Genomic DNA, 15,992 nt, shown 5'->3' with positions numbered 1-15,992 from the left:
CTTGCTGAGGTTCCACTATAGCACCCCCAAACTCTGGAGAAAGGCGTCGGGCGCAGGGAGCCAGCACTGGGCTGTGGGCGTGCCCCCCAGGGTCCCGGCCCCTCGGTTTTGGGAGGGGATCTCGCAGGGCTGGGCTCAGCCTCCTGCTCTGCAGAGCAGGGGTCCTGCCTCCCTGGGAGCAGGCTTGTGAGGGGGCCTGAGGGGCCTGTGAGCCTGAGCGGCTGCGCCCTTGGGCACCCCGTGACCCTCACAGGGCACCCGGCTGGCGGCGGCGTCCTGTCCCTGTCTCGTAGAGAGCAGGCTACGCGTTCAGAATGTCTCCCTTTGCGGGCAGATGACCCAGTGCATGTACTTCCACTGAGGGGACCTGGGGCCGGGGGGGCGCTCCGCGTTTCCTGACGCTGTTTTATTCCTGGGAGGCCTCGCCCTCCCTGTCCCTGGCTGACGCGCTGTCTCCGGTTGGTTTCCGTGGCACTGGCTGAGCGGAGCTCGTTAGGAGGGTCACTGCGGTGCCCTGGGAGCACACCTGTGAGGGGCCAGGGCGGCAGCTGGGGCTCTGCCCCCTGCAGTGGCCGTCACTCTGCCTGCGGCTCCCCCTGGGGAAGGGCAGCTCCTGGAGGGGGACTGGCTGTGAGCCCTCACAGAGCCGGGTGCACCGTGGGGGCATGTGTCTGAGTTCCCGACGCGGGGGGCTTCGCTGGCAGCACCCTCAGCACCTCCTTTCCCTGCTTCTGCTGTTGGACGATGGGGGAGCAATGCAGGGACCCCTGTCCAGTCAGGTCACATGGCAGTGACCTTGGGCACGCCCCTTTCCGTAGCTGGGACTCGTGTCCTGTCTAGGAAGTGGATGGGAGCATGTTGGGGCACATGTGGCCTCGGAGGACCCTCGCAGCTCTGCCGCTTCACAGCACAGGTCCTGAGCATGTGGCATGTGGCTGCCCATGTCCCCGCTGCTCGTTCACAGGGCCGTCCGCACAGGCGCCGCCACTCCTGCTGGGACCCGGAGTCAGCCACCTGGGGACGCTGGGAGCCCCACGGCCAGCTGTCAGCAGGGGGAGGGGGCCCGGGCCGGGGGGAGGTCTGGGGGCTCTCTGCATGCCTTCTCCATGCCCCCTGTCCCCATGTCTCCTCCTCCGAGGAGGTAAAACCACAGGAGACGCTGTGTGCGCCTTTGACAGCTGAGGCTGCGCCGCCCTGCCTGCAGCGGGCAGATGTAACTGAGGGATCTCATGGCCCTCGCCCCGCTGCCCGCTTTCTATTTATTTTTCGAAGGACAGAGAGTGAAGTCATTTTCTCAAACACTTGCAACCTCTTTTCCACACGTGACTGACTTAGAGCAGGGAGCGTTCTGTGCCTGCGCTGGGCTCCAGGAGCTGGCGGGACCCGTTAGCCACGCGCACACAAGCACTACAGTGACGAGGTGCAGGGCACGCACTCTTCCTGGGCCACTCATGCAGTCTGGTGGGTCAGGGAGGGCTTCCCTGAGGACGTGCCGCCTGAGCTGTTTTCTGAAGGGTGTGCGGGACTTAGGTGGAGCTGGGGGGTGGAGCAGACAGTGCCGGGGAAGGGGAGCAGCGTGTCGTAGCGCAGGATTGAAAGAACCGTTCGAGTCCTGCCGGCGGACGCCGGCCCCTGGGAGCGTTGTAAGTGTGCATCCCATCCCATCGGTGTGCTGGCGGCAGCTTTTAAAAATAAGCATGTGCCTTGTTGGCTGCAGGAATAAGGTCCTTTGCCGGTGGACAGAGCCTCAGGCTCCCTCGTCTCTGTTCCCCACGGCAGTGGGCAGCCTCCAGGCGGGCACCCTGGGAGTCCGTGACGCAGCCCCTCCTTTCTCCCGAGGGCTCCTCAGCCCAGGCCCTGTGCTCGTCACCGCTGTCGTGCAGTGGGGGGCGCGTGGCCCGTGGGCGCAGCGTGCCACCGTCCCGCCGGGCTGGCCCTGGGGGCAGAGCCCCCACCCTCTGGCCTCAGAGCCCCCAGTAGGTGCCTGTGCCGTGATGGACTGACCCGTTCCCCACGCTACTGACCTGACCTGCTTCCCATGGCTTTTTCCAAAATTTTACTGCAGAAGTTTCTCAGACAGGAACGTGGGAAGAGCTACAGTCCGTGGACATACACCCACCATCTAGGCCCCACGAGTGACAGGTTACACTCTCTGCTTCATCACACGTCTGTCTGTCTCTCCGTCCCTTTGTCCATCTGTCTTCCAGCTTTCTGATGCATTTCCGTGTAAATGTCAGGCATGACTGCAGGTCACGTGTAAGCACTTCAGCGGGTGTATAATGAACTTGAGTTCAGCATTTGCTTCCTGTTTTTTTAAGTGAAACTTACAGGAAAATGTATGTGTGACCAGCGCACCCCTCAGTTAACGTAGACAAATGGGCCACCTTTGCAGGCTGGATCCATGACACGATGTGGCGCTTCCCTTTCCCTCAGAAGACGCCCCCCCCCCCCGCCATCCCGTGTCCCTTCTCAGGTGCCTTCAGTCTTCCCTAACATACAAGGTGCCCCTCGATGGAGAGGCCTGGTTAAGGTGCATGCCCACCGCGTCCTGCCCCGGCTGTGGGCAGAGCCCTTGCTCTGCAGGCCCAGGCAGGCCTCGGGGTGGTGGACGTGCAGGCCTGGGCTTGGGCGTGGGAGGCGAGCGCCGGGCAGCGGGCAGGCGCCCGGGCACGGGGTCTGGGCCAGGGCCCTGGGTTCTGGCCGTGGGGTGAGGGCAGGTCAGGGCCCTGGGCCCCTGGGGGTGGCAGGGCTCTGTCAGGGCTCTGTGCACATGTGTGTCCTGGGGCGTCGTGGGCCCTGAGTCAGGGCGGTGGGTGCCACGCTGTTCCCACGCAGGCTGCGCTGGCTCCTCCGGCCACAGCCCAGACTGCTCTGGGGGACAGCGGCCACGGGTGCACCTGTCCCTGGGAAGAGGGGCACAGTCCCAGCTGAGCTGGGATGCAGGGGCTTCTGGGCCTTCTGGCTCCCGTGCCCACTCTCTGTCCTCCCGCTGCAGGGGGGTGGTGTCTGCAGGACCGTGTCCCTGTGCTGGGCAGCGAGGGCGTTCTTACTTAGGTCTCACCACAGCCCTTTCGCAGGTGAGGGCTCGGGGGCTTGGGAAGGGGCGCGGCTCCTCCCAGGCCACACGGCTCTCGGGGTGCCCGACCTGCCTCCTGTGCCTGCGAGTGCATGGGCCTTCCCACGCCCGCGACGCTTACCTCCTCTGTGTGTCTGCGTACGACCACAAAGATCTCCTCTCCCTCCTCTTGTCCTCTGACAGCTGTTTAACACCCACTTTATGCCGGGGACTATGTGAGGCTACAGACACAGAAGACAGATGAGAGAGGTCAGCATGGAGTGCTTTCAGAGGATGAGGGCAGCTCCTCATTCAACCAGTGAGTGAGTGAGTCAGGAAGACTTCCTGGAGGAGGTGACTCAGGGCCAGTCCTTGAAAACACAGGCGAGCTGGCCAGCAAGCAGGAGGTCTGAGTTAGAAAAGGGCAGTGGAGGCGTCTGTGGAGGTGGGAGAAGGCACGGAGCGTCTGGAGCCACTGGAGCACGGGGGAGCCAGGCCTGCGACCTTGGGCAGGGGCTTCACATTTTTACTGACTGAGTCAGTCATACCATGACAATAACAAATTAAGAAAAGAAAGCAGGGATTTCTTCATCTTTAAAAATCTTGCTTTCTGATGCAAGGCAGGAAGCAGCGTTCCTCAGATAATTGTGTGGGCAGAGAGACGGCGGGGGCGGGCGGGAGCCATAAGTGCCCAGCGTGGCCTGGCACAGCATGCTGCACCCCCACCTCCCCCTGCCCCTCTGAAACACTCAGGAGGGGCCGCCACAGCATGGGGGGGGGGGGTGTCCCTCATCCTCGTAAAAGCAGAGAACACACGGACTCAGTGGTTTCCACACCCTTGTAAAAGGAGAGACCCGGAACCGAACACAGCGTTCCTGCCGAAGTCCTGCTGCGCATGAACATGGTCCCCTGCTGTCGCTCCTTACTCCCTGGCCTTGCCCTGTGGTCGGGTCAGGGAGGGTGCTGTGCAGACTCTTCCCAGCTGCAGAGAGCACCACCCAGCCGGGGACCCCCTGGGCTGTGCTCTTGAACCCTTTGTGAGCCTACCAGTGTGCCAGCTCACTGGCGGGGCTGGGCGGGGTCCCCAGCGTGGGGCTTCTGCTGAGCTTCTACCCCAAGGACACGGTTGCTGTCAGATACGCTTGGGTTGGAGTCCAGCTCTGTTCCCTGGGGAAGGCGTTTTCCACCCCGGGCCAGAGCACCTGGAGAGGCAGGGCCAGCCTGCTGGCTGCTGGGGCGGCCCGTGGGCTCCCGCGCGGCCTCGGTGTCTGCCCACAGTGAGTGCGCCTCTTCCAGTCCTGTGTCTCCCCAACTGTTTCCCCTTCGTCCTGTGGCCAGGAATTAACCAGGGGTGTGCGTGTCTGAGCTCTGGGAACCAGACCTTTCCTGGGGGGGAGCATTCTCTCTCCTCATCTGTGGTCTGAGGCGCCAGCCTGAGTGTGAATACGGGTCTCAAGTTTCATCTAAATTTGAGCCTAACCACATGAATCAGATTAAGAGCATGCGAGAGCTCTTTCTAAACTCTCGAGTGCAAACCAGAGTCGAAGCGTCTTTCATTTATTCCTTCAGTTTGGGTTGATACACTCAGGAAACGTTGATTGGGCCCTTAGGGGCCAAGCATGCCCTGGGACTCTGGGAGCAGGCTGATGCGTTCCTGTGTGGGACCCCCAGATGGCAGGTTAAGTGCCTGGACAGACACGGGGACACCTTCAGGCGGCACCCAGTCCCGCGAAGGATGGGGGCGGTGTGGGACAGGTGCGGGGGCCCAGCTTCCCTGGGCGGGCGGGCGCGGCCACAGGAGGCTGCGAGGCGGGAAGGGGCTGGTAGGGGGCCTCCTGCGGGGGCGCGGCGTGGACAGGAGCCTCGGTGACGTGGACTTGGCTCCTTGGAAAAGGGAAGAGGGAAGACAGATGAGCGAGATCGTGTGCGTCTTTGAGACATGGCGAGGAGTTTGGATTTTATTCTGAAAACAGTGCCGTCTTGGGGAGGGGCGGCCGCATGGGGCACAGCGCGCTTCCTGCGGGACCCTGATGGCTGCTCAGGACGTGGTGCGACCGTCACAGCTCACAGGCTGTGCAGCCTGAGGCGTGAGGCCTGCTGGGAGCCGGGGCCTGAGCTGGTCCCGAGGCCTCAGGACAGTGTTGTCCAGGGAAGAGCACCCCCCACGGAGGCCGGGAGCTCTGGGTGCAGTCCTGGGGGCTCTGTACTTTCTTCGCAACTTTTCTATAAACTAAAACTGCTCTGAAAAACAGAGCTGCTGCTTAAAAACGGGGAAAAAAGTTTGTTAGAGCAACATGAAGGTCTTGGAGGGTTTATGCAGCGAGGGCCAGCGTTCTGGGTTCTAAACCACCTCCCTGAGCGCAGCCACCAGGCAGAGGCAGTGGCCACCCAGGATGGGGACAGGCTGGCAGTGTGACGTGGGGACTCAGAGGGAGGGCGGAATCCAGGTGCATGACTGCGGCAGCCACCTCTGCAGGGACCTGACACGTGTTACCCCGTGTGGCGCGTCCTGTGGGTGAGCAGCTGTCACAGGGAGGCCCTCTTTGCGTGCCCCTGCCTGTCCCGGGGCGCCCCTGAGGCGTGAGCCCTCTGCTGGCTTTTCTGACTCATGCCGTGGGGTGGGTGATGGTGAACACTGCCCGAGGACAGAAGCCTGGGGACGAATAGGTTTTATGGGGCGCAGCAAGGGTGCTCTTGGGCGGTATTATCTTTGAAATACCGGTTAGACTCCCAAAAAGCAGATCTTGGTTTCATTGACATTTTGTATTTTTTTAAAACTCTATTTCGTTTATTTCCACTGTGACCCTTTCTTCTATGTGCTTCGGGCTTCTTTGGTGGTTCTTGTTTTCTTTCTGGTTCCTTTGTGTGCTCGTTTATGCGATTTTCCTCACTGCGATTTTTCTGGCCTGTGTTGCTGGGAGTTTCTCCCTCAGAACCGCTTTTGCTGGGGATCCCACAGCTTTTGGGCGGTTGTGTTTCACTCATCAGTGTGTCGGGATGTATTCTGGTTCCCCCTTCATCGCCAGGTAACCTGCTCATTGTGTGGGGGCGTGTTGTTTGGCCTCCATGTGTTGCTGTGTTCTTCGGTCTTCTTGTGATTGATTTCTGGTTTCACACCCTTGTGGCCCAAGAAGATGCTCGATATGAGTTTAATCTTAAATTTACTGAGACTTGTTTTGAGTCCTAACATGTGGTCTATCCTGGAAAACATTCCATGTGAACTTGAAAAGAACGTATGTTCTGCTTTTGGGTGAAATGCTCTAAAAATATCAATTAAATCCATCTGGTCTGATGTGTCATTTGAGGCCACTGTTTCCGTGTTGACGTTCTCTCTGGAAGATGTGCCCCGTGAGTCAGTGGGGTGCCTGGGCCCCTGCCGCCCCCGCCGGCCTCTCCCTACATGTCCATAGGGGTTTGCTTCCCCTGCTCGGCGCTCCTGTGCGGGGCGCACGCGTGTCTGTGAGGGTCGCAGCCTCTTGCTGGACCACGTGGTGCCTGCCTTGTCTCTGCTTTAGCCTCTGTTTTACGGTCCCCTGGTCTGATACCAGAGCTGCCACCCCAGCTTTTTCCTCTTCCATTTGCCGGGTCATGGCAGCCTCGTGTGGAATTCCAGGGGCTCCTCCGGGCGACACCTACCCCCTCATTAAAGCCCCCGGCCGTGCTGAAACTCCAGGCGGGAGCGCTGGGCAGCGTCTGTTCTGTAGAAGAGAGGGCCACACGGGGGTCCCAGCGGGCTGTGCAGACGGCGCACACAGGCCGTGCTTGGGGCGGCGCATGGGACGATCGTCAGGGGGCAGGCGCATTAAATGCCCCCCATAGGTCGGGCTCGCCAAGGGGACGTGTGCGGGACGGCGCCCTGGTCACATGGTGAGGAGCCGGATGGGACAGACAGAGGCGCTCTGTCTGCTCGTGCGGTGGGGCTCTCTGCGTGCGCTGTGCGAGGGAGGCCCCTGGCTCTCACACCTGCGTGCCCCGCGGCGTCGCCTGCAGCGGCTGGGAGACCGTGCGGCCCATCCTCAGAGCCGCTGGCTCCGAAGGGCGGGGAGCCACTTGAGGTGTGCGCTGCGGGCAGGCAGTGCTGGTGCTGCCGGCTCAGGGGCCACACTCGGGGAACCCCTGGGCGGCAGCTGCCCCTGGGGCTCGTGGGGTGCTGTGGGGACAGCTCCGTGCAGATGGGCCCTGTGGGGCCCTGGGCGGCTGGGCTCAGATCGGTGGCTCTGCTCGGACTCCTGGCTGATAAGGCGCTCAGGCCCAGGGCCACCGGGCCTCAGTGCACCCGTGCCGCTCGGTGAGTGTCTGTGCGGTGGCTCCTTCTCCCTTAGAACGGGCGGGTGACATTGGTGAGGTGGACGGGAGGGTGGTGTGAGCTGACGTCCACATAAAGCTCCTACAGTGTGCCGGGCACGTGTGGGCACTGAGTGGTGCACGGCCCCTCCCTGCCCTCCCAGCAGCTGCCAGGCTCTCCGGGGAAGGCAGGCAAGGAGCCTCGCCGGGGTGCTGGGCTGGCCCCCAGCTGTCCCCTGCCGGCCCCGCAGATGGTGGCCTTGGTTCCAAGGTGGGGCTCCCTGCCCCGGCGGCCCCTCCTCCAGAGAGAGCCTTTTCCCGCAGCGAAGTCAGATGGCTGCGGTCGGGAGTCCCAGCAAAAGCCCGTGCCAGGTGGACACGCTGGCTCGAGTCACCTGTCTGGAGCAGGTGGTGAGGGCAGGGTCTGACTCACAGCATCCCGGCCATCAGAGCCAGGCTCTGGCGTGACACCAGCCTCTGCGACAAGAGCGCCAGTTCTCATTCTTTGCCGGCTCTGCTGCAGGCCTGGGCTCCAGTCTGTCTTGGAATAAATGCCGCATGGTCCCCGCTGGGTAGCTGGAGAGAGAAGCAAGGGAGGTGGCCGCTCCGGGGGCTCTGAGCAGGGAGACAGGCAGCCCAGGTGAGTGAATGTCCCTGGGGCAACTGCTAGGGCCAGGGCGCCGTTAGCCCAGATGGGAGGCCGGGGTCTCTGAGCAGGGGCGGGTCTCGGCTGCTGGGGCTGCACCTCACACGCGGGCGCTGCGCTGGGGCCGGGCGGCAGCAGGAGCCGGCGTCCCCTGGGTGGGAGCTGCATCCCCTGCGTTACCCAGCGGGGCGACCTCGGAGCGGCTTTGGGAGTTGCATGGGGCAGGGTGCTGCTCACCCTTGCCCTGCGGCCTTGGGAGCCTGCGGTCCCCCTGATGTGCGAGCCTCGACCTCATCCTTGGGACTGGGGGTGAGGAAGGAGGTGGACGGAAGGGAGGGAGAGGGCCTGGGAAAGGTGGTGCGCCTGTGCTCAGGGGCCTCCCGCTGCCCCGGGCTCCTCCTCTCCGGTGGGCACGGCGCGGGCGCCTCTGACTCCCACCCGGCAGCCCGGGTCCCCGCCTGTCAGTCACTCTGCCTGCTCCCGATGAGGGTCCCGTGACTGCGTCCTGCGCTGGCTCAGTCCCAGGGTCGGTGTTCTTTTGGCTGATGGCCATGCTTGCTTTCTGGGGAGCTCGGTTCCCCAGCAGACTGCTTGCTCCGTGCGGAGCAGGGGGCCGCCTTCTCCTCTTCCTGCTGCCCAGCGGAATCTTCCCAGCTCAGGCTGAGCCCCCGCCGGTGTGTGTGTATGTGTGTGTGTATGTGTGTGTGTAGAGAAACAAATAATCTTGAAAGAGATGGTATGTCATTTCTTACCAAAATGTAAGCCGAACCATCATCTTACACGCTGCCCAGCCCTGGCGTTCAGTGGATGGTGTGTGTCGCTAGAGAGCAGACGCTGCTGTGGTTTGGGGAAAGGTCCCAGAGAGCAGGAGGGCCGTCCCCAGGAGAAGTGGGTCCTTGCGACTTGCTGCTGGGAGGAGGCCGCAGCCAGTCCCGCAGGCTTAGTCACGTAGGGGTTTCCGCTGCGCTTCCTGGGAGCTTTGGAAGGGACCTGCAGGCTGTCCGGCAGCGGGTCTGCCAGGGAAGAGAGAACGTGGCAGGGGTCTGCGGCAGGTCGGGGGAAGCACGGGTCCTGGGCTGTGCCAGGCACAGGCGTGGGGGTGGGGGCAGCGGCGGCCCTAGCTCTGCTGACCAGTCAGGGAGCTGTGGCTGGTGTGCTGTCCTGGGCTCAGTCACCGCAGCCAGGCTGAGCCCCGCGACCTCTGTGCTGTGCCTCAGTCACTGTCCGCTCTTCCTCCGCCTGCTGGGCCAGGCCTCGGGGGGCACGCGCCCGCTTGCCGAAGCCCTCTCTGGCGGTGCTTCTGTCCGTCTTCTAAACGCGCTTCCATAGTGAAGGCCCAGTTAGGAAACCAGCTTGTCCCCAGCCCAGCACAGAGTGGCCTGCCATCCCACAGGAGAGCCACAGCCGCCGCCGTCACGCTCCCCTCGGAAAAGCTTATTTTAAAGGCTGGTGGCACTCGTGGTTCACTGCTGCCGAGGGTCCGCTGGGGCGGCCAGCACAGCACCCAGCACGGAGCACCGGCCTCTGTGCCCCTAACTTCTGTATCCAGCCTGCGGCCCCCGACACACCGCCTTGCCCTGCTCCCTGAGGTGCCCCGTGAGAGACCGCCTTTGCTGGCATGGCCCCCGTGGGTGGGGAGGTGCAGGAGAAAGGGAACCAGGTCTGCGTTCCAGGGACCCGTGCGGACTGTGGCCGCCTGGTGGACCACGTGCTGGGAGGAGGCGTGACCTCGGCCGAGTGACCGGCCCCTCTGCCGCTCTGGGGGTGGAGTCACAGGCAGTTTCCAAGCGTCTCGGCCTTTGGAAGTCCTTGTTTTTCATGCCTACTAGCATCACAGAGAACTGTTCCAGGAGGATCTTTTTCTTTTAAGCAAAAAAGAGGACTCTCTTAGTTTGCATAAATGACTAGCTGTAGGGCATCAGGGATGGCTGGATCTAGGTGCTACTATGATATCATGTGGACAGTCTTTCTCGCTCTTTCGCTCCCTGCTTCTTTCTTTCTCCCCACGTCTCTCCCTGCCTCTGACTCGTCCCTCAGGGGTGGCCACGCACTGAGGCAGCTCTCCCCGTGGCGGCCCTCCGCAGCCACCTTTACGTCCCCCCTGTTGAGCTCCAGTCAGGGTCCAGGGCGTTTGACACAGGACATCGATTAACTTCCAGTTTATCAAACGCCTGCAGGATCAGCGCTGGCTGACACGTGCATGCATGCACACGCACACACGCATACACACACATGCACGCATGTGCAGGCACGTGCACACACATACGCACATACACGCACTTGCACTCTTGCACACTTCCTTCTTCACAAGTCCAGGTGAACGCTGGGGAGGCCTCACGAGGCTGAACAAACTGGACGAGGTTTGCAGAAACTCATCTGGTTACGCTGGTGTGGGGAAGTGAAGCGGCAGATGGCAAAGGCACCCCCGTGCAGGGGCGGGGGAGCACACGCAGGAGCTGGTTTTGATGGGTGGCATTGGGAAGTACGGACAGGGATGAGAAGGACGGAGGACTCTGACCTGCCCGCGGTGAGCCCTCCAGGCAGCCGAGCAGAGCTCGGGGACACCGGGCGACAAACCCTCCTGGAGAACAGCAGGGCGCAGGGACCTGGCGCGTGCCTCTGGGCTTGGGGTTGCAATGCTGAGGCGCGTAAAATGCAGTTCTGATGGTTTCAGGGAAGGAAGCAGACCCGTGGGCTGTGGCTCAGAAAGGAGGTGGCATGAGGAGCACACAGTGCCTCTGTTCAGGAAGGTGGGAAGGGCTAACCCCTGCCACTCCATCGTCGCCGCTGTGCCTGCAGGTGACACTGGGTCATGCACTTAAAGTCCGTGAAGGTGGCAGACCTCATGTTCAGTGTTCTCCACAGGAAACAAGCAAACAGATACGCAGTGGATAAGAGAGGCAGGTAACTGTGGGAGGATATGGAGGCCAACGAGCTTTTAAAAACACAGAAGTGGTTTGCGTCTGTTTACAAGCTGATGATAAAGACCCAGCACAGGGGAGAGATTGCAGGTCACGGGGAGACAGACCTTTGGGAGCAGTGTGGAGTGTGACTCAGGGTGCAGGCTCCAGAGCTGGGCTGCCTGGTTCTGCGCCGGCTCTTTCTGAGTCCCGGCTGAGTGACCCTGAGAGAGTCATTTACCTTCTCTGCGCCCCAGTGACTTTTCTGGTGAAATGAGGACATTGATGGAACCTTCAGCAGGTCTTATGGGGACCAAATGGCTGAGCAGTGAGAACAGTGCTTTTTGCCTCATACACGCAGATCATTATTGTTGTTGTGTCTTCAGAGAATGGAGAGGGGGATCCAGGGAGTGGGGGCGGGGGGCCCGGCCTCGATAAGGGGGTGAGTGTTTCATTAGGAAAGGCTGGTACACGTACGTGTGGACGGCAGGTGGAGTCGTAAGCCCAGTGGTGGCAAGCTGGGGGGAATTCCTGCCCAATAACTTGTGCGTTTCTACGAAGAAGGAAGTGCGTCACCTGGTTACGATGAGACAGTGAAACCTCACGTTTAAGGAAGGGGAGTTTTGAGATGGCCGTTGTTGGGGGGGGGGGCTTCATCACTGCAGTCTGGCCAGAGCTGGGGGCCCGGCGGGGGGCTGTGAATGTCCCCGACAGGCTTGCTCTCATCCGAGGTGGAAGGACCCACAGCACGGGACTCCGGGAGAGTGGCAGCGGGGTCCTTGGTGACGTGGACCGGCCTTGAATTAACTCACGCTGAAGCATCAGGGGCACTGCCAGGGGCTCGCCCCGTCCCTCTGTCCACACATCATCCCCCTGGCAGCTCAGCGTCATGGGGCTCCTCGCCTAGGAACTGAGGGCGCAGACGGCAGGGGTCTCCACACGGGCCTGTGAGTCCAAGGGGACAGGCAGAAGGACCTTCACCCTCTGACCTGCTTTGTAGACTTTATTCCCTGCAAACTTCTGTCTGAAGAATGACTTCTGAGTTTAACCGTGTTCCCAGCACAGGTCTGTCTGGTCCGTAAATCCCTCTGTGACTGAGGACAGGCCCCTTCGCTGGCTCCCCGGGGCTTTGGGCCTGTCCTTCTCTCTCTGTTCCTTGAGTTCCCTTTCTGGGGAAGCGCTGGCCTCCATGAGCCTGGGCGTGGAGAGGGTGGTAATCGCTTGGGGTCACTGAAGCCCGTGAGGCCAGCAGTCTGGGAGGACCAGGGACACTGAAGGACAGTCCCCCTGTGGCGCCGCTCCGGGGCTCCAGTGAGCTCCGCTGTCAGCCGTGGTCACATTGCTCCTTCCTGCCGCCTCTCTCCTCCAGGGACGTGTGAAGTGGCGGCCAAACCTAGTCCAGTCCCCCCCCGCCCACCCAGGGCCAGAGACCAGGAGAGGAAGAAGGCCAGCTTCGCGTCCTCCCTGAGGATGGAGCTGCACAACCGCTCTGCTCGGAGCAGAAAATCCACAAAATTCCGGGCCATCTCGCGGTCGCTGATCCTCTGCAGCGCAAAGACCAGCGACGATGGCTCCAGCCCCGAGGAGAGGCTCCCGGATCCCTGGGAGGCGTCGCTGGGCCAGGAGGGGGCTTTCCTCTCGCCCCTGCAGCAGGCAGACACGGCGGAGGCGGGGCCTGGGGGTGTGCCCGGCCCGGCCCTGCCCACTGAGGCCGCTGCTCTCCAGGTGGCCGGCAGTGATGGGGGCAGGACCTGCAGGAGGACGTTCTTCGTGAAGGTACGCCTAGAGGGCCAGAGGGTCGCCGTTGGGGTCTGGGGCTGCGGGTCTGAGTCTTCGAGCCCTTTCGTTCCACAGGTTCTGATTCTGAACCAAAGGGAGAGTTTGAGGCAGGGTCTCCGGGATGCTGGCAGCCTGCATGGTCATGGGTCAGGCTCTGTGGACCCTCCCTGAGAGACTCAGTGAGGTTCTGTGTCCCAGTTCCGTCCAGAGTCCACCTGCCCAGCTGTTCCGTGCCCTGCCAGGTGACTGGGCTTGGTGGGTTAGGGTAGAGGGGGGCAGCAGCAGGTTTGGGGAACCTGCCAGTGGAAGGGCTGTGTCTGGGCTGTGGCTGTGCTGGGCGTGTGGCGGCTCTCAGCAGGGTCAAGGTCATGTGTATTTTCAAGGCAAAGTTAATCCAATGTGTGGCTGGAAGGACGCGGTGTGTGAGAGAGGGAGCGGGGCCAGTTTGTCTGCAAGTCTGAGCCCCAGCAACTGGAGGGACAGGAGACTCCGGGCTGAATAAGTGATCGGGAGAAGGTCAGGTGCTGCCTGCCAGCCCCAGGCTTGGACGGAGCCGGATGTGTGGGAAGAAGCCGGGCGGAGTGCTCAGCCCCAGGGCTGCGGCCCAAAGAGCGTCTGGAGCTCCGGCAGGGCCCGGTGCCCGGGGGACACGGGGTGACCAGGCGCAGGGGGAGGCTGGCAGGGGCCCAGGCCCAGCTGCACCTCCTTCGTCTCTTGAGTTCATGTGCACCGTGCTTTGCTTTAAGACGTGTTTGCACAGCTCTGCTCTCCTTCTCCCAGCCCCTCGGGGCAAGCGACCACACGGGAGTGGCGTGGGGTCCTCAGCCTGCGTGTGGGTGCACGTCCAGCGTTCCGCTTGAGTAGCTGGGTGGCCCTGCACTGTCCACTTGGCCTCTCTGCCTCAGTGATGGAGACTGTTGATAATACAAGTATTATCTCACGTGGGGATTATCAGGATAAACTTGTAGTCGCCTGCAGGAGCAAATGTACCTAGAACAGTGCCGTGCACCTAGTTATGGCTTCATGCACATGATTGCTGCTGTTGTGGTATGGGGACAGTGACCGAGACGAGGAACTCGTAACTGGAATCCAGTAGCGAGGACTGAGGGCTGCAGGGCCGGGCGCGAGCAGGAGCTGTAGGTTGTGCAGTGCTCGCAGGGGCGCGCTGCAGACCGGACTCGCGGGCCGGTGCTCTTTCAGGGCGCAGGTACAGAGGCGGGGGGAGATGGGGAGCGCTGAGGCAGGCCGTGCGCTGTAGCTGCAGAGGGAGTCCCACCGTGGAGGGCGGGGTATCCAGGTAAAGCCACAGTGAGGGGTGTCACAGGCAGAGACGTGACAGGCTTGGGGGCTGGAAGGGGGGCTCTTTCCCTGAGGGGAGGGCAGGGGCAGGGGTGATGGCACATAGGATTCCGGTGGGGGAGGAAGGCGGCGAGAGGACTGGCCGGCTCAGAGCCGAGACCCTTATGGTCCCTTTGTCAGGAGCACAGGTGACCTTCCGGTCTGCTCAGCAACTCCACGCAGGCGAGGGGTTCAGCTCCCTGAGCAGGCCCCCTTATCAGAAGTGCCAAGGCAGGGGGCCCAAGGTGACGGTGGCTCCGCCCTGGCTGCTCCTGTCCCTGTGCCCAGGCGTGACTCAGTTGGCCTGGTCAGGCTCCTCAGCCTCCAGCGATGCCATGGTTACCCCAACTTCAAAACAGCGTCTGGAAGGCAGCCCTGTGGCATCATCTCTCTTCTGGAAACGCCTAGCGGGAAAATTGAAGGAGAGGAAGTGACGTAAACAGTTCAGAGAGAACCGACAGCCTCCTTGCATGTGTTACGCTTGGCAGGCCCTGCACTGTCCCTCACGGCCCAGGGACAGGCGCCCTGAGGCGCATCTGGCCCAGGTCGTGGTGAAGGCCCTGTGGGCTCCTCCCTTGGGGGCCTTCCAGACCCCTGGGGGTGAGGCACGGGCGCTCCCTGGCCGAACAGAGGAAAACGCGTTTTATCAGACCTTTGCAAGCAGGAAATGCAGGGACTCCAGGTCCACTGGAAGGGATATTTTAAAATGTAGCAAGTTGTGGCCCCAGGGAGAGGGGGCTCAGCTGGTGGAATTGAGGCCTGCCTGACCTCTCCGCTTTCCTCTTCTCCTCCTCTTCTTTTTCTTCAGACACTGGCAAAGCACCTGCTCTGAGCTCCCTTCTGGATGTAAAGGAACACCCTCGTCACTAGTAATCGGGTGTCTGCTCTCATGGGGGACTTCCCCTGCGGCGACTGGGTGCAGCCAGGTCACTGCGAAGCCTGAGCAATCCCAGAGCAGGGGTGGGCCACCCCAGCTCAGGTCTGCCCTGTGCACCCTGCCCGAGGCTCGCACTTGCTCAGAGGGCAGGCAACAGAGGTCGTGCGACAGAGGTCGCGCCTCCCTGGGGAGTTGGGAGCTGGCGGTGGGGGCGGAGGGCAGAGGGCGAGCAGACAAGAAGGAGGCGGCCGGCTGGAGGGGGACACGTGACCCTCAGGTCAGGCTGGCCCCGTGTACAAGAGGAGCCTTCCCAAGAAGTTACTGTCGACTGCACGGTGCGAAGGCACCGCCCAGGCTTCTCCTGGGAGCCTCGTGTTTTACGTTTAACTCACAGGGCCCTGTTTTCGTGTACATGGTGAGGTGAGCGTTAAAAATGTCCCGCCCACGTGGCTCTCCAGTTGGCTCCGCACCATTTTGGTGAAAGCCTGTCCTTGTCCCCCTACACGGTGTTGTCTTTTTATGGATCAAGAATTACGAGCATATAGATGGGTCTGTTTGTGGTCTTTCCCTCCTGACCCATCGGTCTGTTGTGTTCGTGCACCAATAACAGTTTCAGTGACGGCAGTTCCTACGTTTTTTGATACCTGGTAACGTAAGTCCTGAAGCTTTGCTCTTCCAACTGGACTTGGCTGTTGTGTTGGGTTTTTATTGGACTTGCGTTGACTCTGGGATCTCATTGAAAAGACCTGATTCTTCACAGTGTTAACTCTTCCAGTCCTTTGCACAGTATATTTCTCTGAAGTGTGGCTATAGTTTTTGCTTTGTTTTTCAGCACTCACAATCATTTTTTGCCAACAAATTTAAAACTTCTTCAATTACAGTTGACATTCCCTATCACATTAGTTTTAGGTGTACACAGTGGGAGCATGACTGGGCTGTCCCTGGGCCAGGGGTCCATGCGCACAGCAGGCCGAGCGCCCTTTCCCCACGGGGCTCCCACAGGACGCGGCCTGGGGCACTCCCACTGGCTGAGGCCAGATGCGCCGGAGGGCCTCCCCGGTGCCTCCCCGGGGCCTCTGAAAGGATTCAGAGTACTTTGATCCACGTGGGAAC

The 15,992-nt window shown here is 61.6% G+C and overlaps 1 protein-coding gene across 1 annotated transcript in view; it reads left to right on the top strand.

Moving 5' to 3' along the window:
* IL16 (interleukin 16) overlaps positions 1-15,992 on the top strand; it is a 62,102-nt gene that overhangs the window by 10,830 nt on the left and 35,280 nt on the right. The window contains exon 2 of the mRNA XM_090263735.1: positions 12,255-12,661. Within this exon, the coding sequence (XP_090119861.1) occupies positions 12,255-12,661 (407 nt within the window). The remainder of the gene's footprint in view (positions 1-12,254; positions 12,662-15,992) is intronic.

Source organism: Furipterus horrens, unplaced genomic scaffold (assembly GCF_987537825.1).
Source record: "Furipterus horrens unplaced genomic scaffold, mFurHor1.1.pri manual_scaffold_16, whole genome shotgun sequence".
Lineage (NCBI taxonomy): Eukaryota > Metazoa > Chordata > Mammalia > Chiroptera > Furipteridae > Furipterus > Furipterus horrens.
Note: the sequence above shows the minus strand (reverse complement) of the source record. Positions and strands in the feature narration are given on the sequence as shown.